The following is a 9,017-nucleotide window of genomic DNA, read 5'->3' on the forward strand; positions in this document are numbered from 1 at the left end:
GCGCAAATGCTATTTACATTTTTTTTTACTTTTGGCAACAAGTACTGTGTAAGCAACAGCTGCAAACCTCTTAGATAATAAATAAATACATTTTTTTAAATTTAGTTTAACCTTTACGTGGTGGACTAACATGAACAAAAATATGAGTGGATTTAAAAAAAGTAGTTTAAAAGCACTGTTTGGTAACCTATTTGTGGAACATGCCAGATATGTTTGTATTTCTTATTGCCAAGTTACAAACACACACCCTATTTGATTGCCTGTATTTTTAGATCCGTCAAGCATCTGAAGCATCTTTATGTCTTCTGCCACACTTGCAAGTGTGCAAAAGCCATTTTGAATCACCGGATGTTCAAAAGTCTTTAGTAAATGAGATGATTTACAATACGATTCGAAACTGAGTCTCATTGAGCTGCAAGACAATAAACAGATTTGATCTCTTTATTCTTTATAAACCTGCCGTACGTTTAAAAGTGCTTTACACATAGATTGAGAGTTCTCCGTGACACCGGGGTGTGCTGGATAAGGAGACAATTCTTGCTTAATTCAATATGGTGATTGAGATGTTGTGTAACTAAAAGAGTTCTCGCTGTTATTTCTGTGGCCTCCTTTTAGCATATGTGGCATCAAAGTCCTTCATAGAAAGTCCGGGCAGCTTTGCCAGCACTAGCTGCAGACAGGCGGCTTCATCACACCTTGTGTGGGAAATTAAGAAATGACAACAATAAGCTCATACAATCTGTATAAAACACAACTCCTTTACTGCTTTAAGATACTTAAGCTAATTTTTTGTCAAGAATATACATTTCCTCCAAGTCTCTGACACGCTTTGTATATTTGGGTGTGGTCCACAATACCATGGACCAAGAATCAAATCGTCATCCCTCCTGAAATGCAATATGTTTCCAGTACTGTGAATTCCCATTTGAGCTGATTCTTCCAACAAACATTTGTCATTCCTGTGTAAAGCGAACGCTAATTCCACCGCAGCACTTGGCTACACTTTGGCAGAAGGGCAAGATGAAGAAGTCTAAAACGCTGCTCCATAACGTCTGCAACCACCCTGTGTTTATCAAGACCACCTGCACACATGGCGAAAGGAACCTGGAAGAGCAAAAAGTGGGTGCTGTGGTTTAATGGTCAGATTTGTTAGGTTCAAATCCCAATTTGGTGATAACATTCAGTCTTGAAGAACTTGCTCATACCAGATGTGAATGAAGCTGAGGATGGCAAAAAGAACTCCAGCGATGAGGGACACAGGAACAGCCAGCAGAGCTGTGATGATGCGATAACACCAGACTCTGGACACTTCGAAAAGAGCGTGACTCCAGATCCACACACGATCCCCACTGCGGACCGACGCCGGTTCTGCTATCACATCTTGAAAAGTCACCTGCCATTCAAACATTGATAACACTGTCAGTGCATTTCTCTGTTTGGGATGCTAACCGGTTCACCGCAACGCTTGGTCAACCAGCATCACCACACTGTAAAAAGGATTTGTTGTTTTAACTTAAAAAGGCAAGTTTCCCGGCTGCCATCAAATTTGTAGTTACTTGAACTAAAAAAATAACATAACGATTGTGCGTCAAATTCACACAATAACTAATATTTGTTTTTTGAATTAATTTGATACTTTATATAATAAAAAATCACAATATAGTATGCAACAGCAATGTGAAAGATTGACAAGACACGTGAAAACTGTTATAAAATCAACGGTAACGCATAATAACAAATTTGAACCTTTTCCTAAATACACATAGAAATATGACTGTTGTGTTGCTTAGAAGTGAATATGAACGTGTTTTCTTTGCAGTATTTAAGGTCTGAAAAAATTCAGAGCATATTTTCTGTTATTTTCACCCGTTTCTCCAGTTTTCATTTTCTGCAAATAGAAACAATGTTTTGATTATTCGTTGTTCCCAAAACGAAACTAAAAGAATCATTTTTCCTATACCTAAATATTTTGAAGTGGTCTCTTAATGTTTTTCTGAGGCTTGTTCGATTTCATGCGGCGCCGCAAGTTCAGACAGGCGGATGACATCAAAGTACTGCGAAAGCAATTCCAAAAAACATTAAAAGTTTGTTTTTGAATCGCTCTCGCGATGTCATCCGCCTGTCGGATCTTGCGGCCTATGGAAAGGCTCAGAGATGAGGTATTATTTTTGCATGCAAAACCCGGAAAAGAGACTTCCGGTTCCAACGCTCCAAAGTCGATGGGTTATTTGAATTGGTTTTTGATAGAAAAATGTCTGTGGTTAAACAAGGTTAACCAAGGTTAAACAAAACCTCTAAATATTATCACGTTTTATTTTATGACATAAAAAGCATCAATTATAATGCTTGTGATTTTTTAAAGCCTTATTGTATCTTAAAAACGGCGGTTGCTAACAAGTTGCTAAACGCAACTACTTCCTTTGGCGGGGACGTTAGACGTCATCGCGCATGTGAAGCTCACAAATAATGCAACATGCGTTATATTTATTTATTTATTATTTTTTAGAGTTATTACTTACCAGGGAACACATTTTTATAAATTGATATGCGTCACACTGTTAAATTATTGTTTACGTTGCCTCCAACCAAATGAAATCACTCCACACCAATGACGGCATACTTTAGAAAACGATCATGATGATGTTTTAGCGCACAGAAACGTGTCATCCATGATGATGTGCAGTTTTATTTTCTGCACCTAGTAATAGAGAGCTGACGGTAGTTTTGAGAGCCCCGGAAAGACAACGGGCAGATGGAAACAAAAGTGTACCTAGAATCGATATTATTTTTCAGACGCACGCATTGTTCAGATGTTTTCGTAAATAATCGTACAGCTGTATCTGTCCTTTAAAAATGTGATTAAACTAAAGACTCTGCGGATATTTCATACGATACAATTCTGTAAGTATTCAAGATTAACATGAGATAGACAGAAAATGTCTGAGTTAGGGCCACTTTAAGTGTAGTCTATTACAGCATCATGTTAGCTTTTTATTTCTGCCGATTGTATTTCGGCTTCAGAAGTAACAAATGTGGTGTTCATTTGTAAAGATGATCTTGACAATAATAATAAATCAAAAAAATTTGCGATCTTCCAAAAGTCTATGGGAAAATGCATAGGCTTTCGGTCGAGGGAACCAGCGCAGCGCTTACTTCATGGTAAACCCACAAAAATACGTCATCTCTGATGTACTGGATTGGCCTTAGAAGAGGGAGGAGCCACACAACATCATTTTAATATTAATTTCTTGTTTTAGTGCAAATTGCACCACGTGCATCTGAAGGCACCAATAACAGTATTCACTATTTAAACATGAACCATTTTAAGTACTGCGGTTCTCATTTTTAGCTGTGTTTGTCAATGTTATCTCCTGTTTGAAGCTCAGTTTTATGAATTTGAAGTCACTGGACTGTGAACACTGTACTGTAGGTCTTCTGGAAGTCTTTAGTTGTGTGATATGCCTGCTCGGCCCATCCAGTAGGCGGTTACTATTATTGTCCACAGCAGTGTAGATATTCACACGTGTGCTTCTAATCCATCTCCTGCTACCAGCTGTGGGTGTCTAAAATGTCAATACAATGTTGCTTGTACAGCAGTACCATAATGTCCTTAAATGCAGGGTTTTTGGAATATAAATGATCAGAAAGAATGTCCTTAATCTTGTATTTTGTCTCCATAGGTGTCAATAGGACCTGGTTTTGGTTCAACCGAATAACAGAACAGAATCTGGTCCTGGAATAACATCCCAATCAGATCCCTATAAGTCTCATCGGGACTGGTTTTACTCAGGACTGAAGTTTGAACTCCTATAATTTCTCTGATTTCAAAGGTTGATTTAATATCTTTTTGGATAGGAATGCTGTTCCAGGACCAACAAAAGATCCAAGAACACAATAATATACAAAATCAATATCACTAAAAACACTGTATAATAATCATATGGATTACCTGTAGGCACTCATTTATTTGTTTTGGGTCCCTCTCGTTGATCAGAGGCCTGGTGTCGCTCTGTGTTGAGATTAAATCCTCTTCTTCCTCCTCCAGGACGGTTTCCAGCTGTGTCTTCCATGGCTGTTGCTCCCCATCATCCTCTCCATCTCCCGCATCGCTCAGGTCGATCTCTGTCTCGCTCTGGTCCATACTCCGCATCATGGTGCCCGTCATCAGTATTATGTGAGGTCGTGAAGTCAAAATTGCATAGAAACACGCGCAAACGTACACCTAACATGTACCGTAGTACACACACTCACACAAACACGGTGTGAATGGAGAGCTGGCTTAATTGTCTCAAAGCTGTGGCAGGGATATAAGATATATTAGGAAAGTGATGATGCCCTCGTAGGCATTCCCAAACAGGCCCAGATGGGAAGATCCCTGCCCCCACTGACACATCGCCTATAAATATCTTGCTAGTGGCCACTCAAATACAGCCCGCTGGTCAACTGCTATACGTGAAAAGTTCAGATGGATCAAGAACTGAATCAAGCATCTGGAATGATTTAGGCAGAGATTAGGATTTATTAGACCAGTATGTACCGTGTAGAGAAATTAGATATGAAAACTAGAACTCATTGGACGAATATGAAACTCGCACAAAACCACCTGCTATACCTACAAGATGTAGGAAGCAGCATCCATGCTTAAAAAACACAGAGAAACCATCACAGAAGTCAGTGGTTAGAATAGGAGTTGCATTGGTTTTAATAAGAGCTATTTTACATTAATGGTCTCTGTGGGTCTCATTATTAGAAATGATATAAATATATATATTTAAAAAAGGAATTTCACGTCATTTGCATGAACTCAACTCTGTTGGATGAGACGCAGAAAGATATTTTCTGATTCAGAATTAAAATTTGTGCTGCATCAGGTGTGATTGGCTAGATTGTTGGAACGGTTGTACCTTCTTTACCATGTAAGTGTAGTCCGAGAAAGGGAAATTTATAAAGAGACTTATTTTATTAGATAGAAAATATAAAAACCATTTTTCAGTGTATTACATCACCAAGGCTTTGTTAAGGGATGCTTTTCAAAACTTTGAATCAATTGAACCATTGAGCCCTTGAAATACTTCACATTGAGGACATCTGCTGGTCAAACATGTGTACATAAAGTGGAAGGACTAAATGTCATTTGTAAAATGTTTAGCATTTAAGAGTGAATAGAATTGACTGAATTGTGCATAACCAGACTTCAGTTCTTCTAACAGATTCTTTGAAAAATAAACTATCAAAAAAGTGCTGATGTTTAAGATAAATTTAGCTAGAGAACTTAAACACAGTTTTTACACTCATCACCAATATTTTTGTGTTCACATTTGCACAGTTTCAACGGCTTTCAACAAATTCACAACATCACATCTACAAATGCACTTTCAGCACGCCCTGGTTTAGTTTGTTTTATCCGTTAAGACTAATCTGCATTTGATTCCCATCTGTCAAATCTCCCTATTAAAGAGACATTATGAAATATTGTTGAAGAAAACTGTTTGCATATATTTCACATGTACTAATATGTAAATTGAATACTATAAAAGTTTTATTCATATTTTAAATGAGCTTTGATTGGTATATTTTTTATGTTATTTTGCTATGTAAGATTAAATCATCTTTATTTTATTTAGTTTTCTCTTAATATTATAATTTTAGTGCTTTAAATTATTTTTGGTCAACAATTGATTTGATTTCAATGAACATAAACGTTTTCAAAGTTTTAATTAAATAACTAAGACTAAGTAAAATAACCTTGCACATTACACATACAATCCATTAAAGTGAATGTTCTTGTCCGTTTGAATGTAAACTGCTGTCATCCTCATCTGGCAGATTTACTATGTTATGCAACCACAGTCAGAGAAACACACTGGGTTTGGGCCAAAAGTCAACTCAGAAAAGAAGCAGAAATATAACAGATAATAACTATTTAACAACAAACAACTATTGATTTACTGGAAATGAAAATGTTTATTATCAAGTTTGTTTATTATCAGTGTTTCGTGAGTTTTAGAGATCTCAACAGTGTCACAAACTGAGCACGAATTTGCAAAAATATCACAAATAACTATTATTTACAATTTCAAAATTTGTAATTCAAATTCACCCAAATCCAGATCATTTAATCTATGCAGCCTACATACACTTTTAAAGCACCATACTCTTAAAGTATTATAACACATAACTTGTTGTGTTTCTATTCACCATAAGCAATTTCAGGAGAAAAATCTGGAAATCTTGAAGCAACATCTGAGCAATACAATTTTACCAGGACAAATAAAAATCATAACTTCACATGTGCACTTCACCATAAATACATGGACAGAGCTGTTACTGGTGTTGTCTTTTGTATATTGTTTATTTTGGGCATCTCCAATAATACACAATGGACAAAAGACAATGCCGGTAATACTGTTCCACTTGCAAACAAACAATGAACAATTAAATGTGATGTAATGGGTGACTCCATATACTGTACGTACTTTGAAAATAAGGGCGAAGATATTTCACAGACAATGGGCATGACTGTGCCAACCATGCTGCCAACAGTCAGTAGATGACCAACCAATGAGCTATAAACACAACACAACTCAACATATGCTGTACAATAAATAGTCAAAAACAACAAAAAGCTCCTTTAAAATACACATTTAGAAATAAATACTGTATGTACAAATAGTTTGCTTAAAAATTGCAATATTTCTTTGTATGAGGTGGTTCATTGCCTGTTTATTTATTCCAATATTTGACCTGCACAGCAGATGGATTGTTTTTCCAGTCATAAGTGAATTTTTTATAATATTCATCAAATACATGGTGAACGGCTATTTTCTGTACATAATCTTTGTTCATTCCTTTGTTCTGTTAAACACAAAAGAAGAAATGTATGATAATGATATATTTAGGACACCATTGACATATTTCCTACAATGGTAGTCAATGGGCTGTTGGGAACTGTTTGGTTACAAGCAATCCTCCAAATCTCTCACTCTGTGTTCAACCAAACAAAGTCACGTATACAGGTTTGGAACAACTAGAGAGGGAGTAATTCATGACATTACTTTCATTGTGGGTGAACTTTCCCTTTAATGTACAGTAAACAATGTATATAATGTTTAACCAATAACTGTCTATGTCTTGTGTCTAAAAAATAATATTGTTGTCCCTTGCTTACTCCAGCATTAATCCTCCTAGTAGCATGGCCTTGTAAACAAATGTTTATATGCTCTAAGTCGCTTTGGATAAAAGCGTCTGCCAAGTGAATAAATGTAAATTCACCGTTGAAAAACGTTGTAATTGTTCGTGCATGTTTCTTGGTGTAAGTAATGAGTTAAAAATGTGTTCTCTTTTAAAAAACACTTGTTTCAACAGTAAGGAAAATATGAAGAAAAGAAAGTTTTGTCGACTTAACAATGGAGCTGTTAATTCTCGATTCAATGTTTATGTGACTTCTTCTGCTATTTGTCCCGGTATCCAAAAGCTGTTTTGCTCCATTGTACTCCTCGGTGTGACCGTATGGTAGCTGCATCTATTTCCCTCCTCACCCCTGTTCCTGTGCAAAAAATGAAAGACGTCCTCCCGGCCTGAACGCTTGTGACCGGACGCTGCGCCCTGCATCGGCCTACGGGGCGATCGACAACACAACAGCATCTTACACAACTCCTCCCTGATCTGACGGTTCAGCAGTCCATAAAAAAACGGGTTCAATGCAAACGTTGAGTATGCCAGCCAGGTGACTAGACCCTCTGCCTCCTCGAAATCACTATGAGAAAGCCCCAAAGACAGATGCAGGTGAAAAGCAAAGTAAGGCAACCAGCAAAGCAGAAAATGGCCCACGATAATGGCCAAGGTGATGGCTGCTTTCCAGCCCACCAGCGTTCTCTTCTTTCTGCGGGGGACTTGGTTTCTACAGACGATGGTGCTGGTGGCGATGATGGTGGTCTGGCTGTTGACGGAATCGGATCGACGCTTTGGGTGCGGGGTCGGCATCGGCCAGCTAGGGATCGGCCCCCTGTCCCTGGCAGCCATGTGGGCGACCTTATAGACATTGGCGTAGACGGCAAGTATGATAGCAGATGGAACGCAAAAGCAAACGGCGCAGAAAAGAATAGCGAACACCCGTCGATGTCCACTGTGGCTCCAATGTAGAGAGCAGTGGGTGGCGGCGATGGAGCTTCTGCTGCCATAATTGGACCACCCAAAGACGGTAGCCAGTCCCAGCAGAGTGGAAACCACCCAGACCAGTCCCATCACGGCGGCCGAGACCCACGGGGTCAGCCTGGCCTCGTATCTCATGGGATGTACGATATAGAAATAACGTTCAATACTAATCACCGTTACAGTAAAAATAGAGGCAGATATGAGAAAGGCATTGAGGAACACATAAAGCCGGCATTCGAGTACAGAAAACACCACGCCAGCGAAAAAGGGTGAGCCGCAAACGATGCCCAGAGGCATGAGCAGGGCGGCACACAACAAGTCCACGATGCACAGGTGACACACTAAACTAAACTTGCGAAGATGGGGAACTTTTAAAACGATGGCTAGAATGCCGCTGTTTGCCAGCAGCGCTACCGCATTGAGGATCACCATGACGACGAGGAACGAAGTGTCTCGAAAACGTGATTGAGGATTGGACATGGTGCCCAGCTGCATGCTGGGAGCCAGGTGTCCTGGGTGGCCATGGCTCAGTGTCTCATTAAGGTCAGTTTCATTGAGCTCCATTGTTGGAGGTAATCCAGACGCGTCCATGGTTTACAGCGTAGTGCACATGACATGAAACAGAACCAGGGGTTTCTCCATTTTCAACCAATCGGAAATATACGAGTCTTTGTCTGGAGATCAAAGGTTAGCTCTGTTGAAGAAACAATATAAATTTCAATATATTTATATATATTTCTTTTGACAGGTAGTATGCAAGCAAACAGCACCACATGGCATTTGGGTCAATATCACATAGCTTATCCAAATCACATTATGTCCCAAAATCATATCGAAAAATTTAAATAGGGCTGTTTAATCGT

The 9,017-nt window shown here is 38.6% G+C and overlaps 2 protein-coding genes across 2 annotated transcripts; both read right to left on the bottom strand.

The window, feature by feature from the left end:
- Nucleotides 1-427: 427 nt before the first annotated feature.
- cav4a (caveolin 4a) lies at nt 428-4,400 on the bottom strand. Its single transcript, XM_079482722.1, has 3 exons — nt 3,950-4,400; nt 1,206-1,393; nt 428-1,104 (listed from the first exon to the last, which is right to left on the bottom strand). Exons 1-3 carry the CDS (start codon nt 4,163-4,165, stop codon nt 954-956), a joined length of 555 nt encoding a protein of 184 aa, XP_079338848.1. The 5' UTR covers nt 4,166-4,400; the 3' UTR covers nt 428-953.
- Nucleotides 4,401-5,953: 1,553 nt separating this feature from the next.
- LOC306909204 (putative G-protein coupled receptor) lies at nt 5,954-8,745 on the bottom strand (the record flags this gene model as incomplete). The annotated part of the gene is made up of 1 exon (XM_079482693.1): nt 5,954-8,745. One exon carries the CDS (start codon nt 8,743-8,745, stop codon nt 7,435-7,437), a length of 1,311 nt encoding a protein of 436 aa, XP_079338819.1. The 3' UTR covers nt 5,954-7,434.
- Between the last annotated feature and the right edge of the window lie 272 nt (nt 8,746-9,017).

This window comes from Barbatula barbatula, assembly GCF_947034865.1.
Source record: "Barbatula barbatula genome assembly, chromosome: 20".
Classification (NCBI taxonomy): Eukaryota; Metazoa; Chordata; class Actinopteri; order Cypriniformes; family Nemacheilidae; genus Barbatula; species Barbatula barbatula.

Coding starts and splice junctions, on each gene's coding strand:
- cav4a (XM_079482722.1), bottom strand. CDS start 4,165: ATGACGGGCACCATGATGCGGAGTATGGACCAGAGCGAGACAGAGATC. Junction 1,394..3,949: donor AAATAAATGAGTGCCTACAG/GTAATCCATATG, acceptor TTTGAATGGCAG/GTGACTTTTCAAGATGTGAT. Junction 1,105..1,205: donor CTCAGCTTCATTCACATCTG/GTATGAGCAAGT, acceptor TTGCTCTTCCAG/GTTCCTTTCGCCATGTGTGC.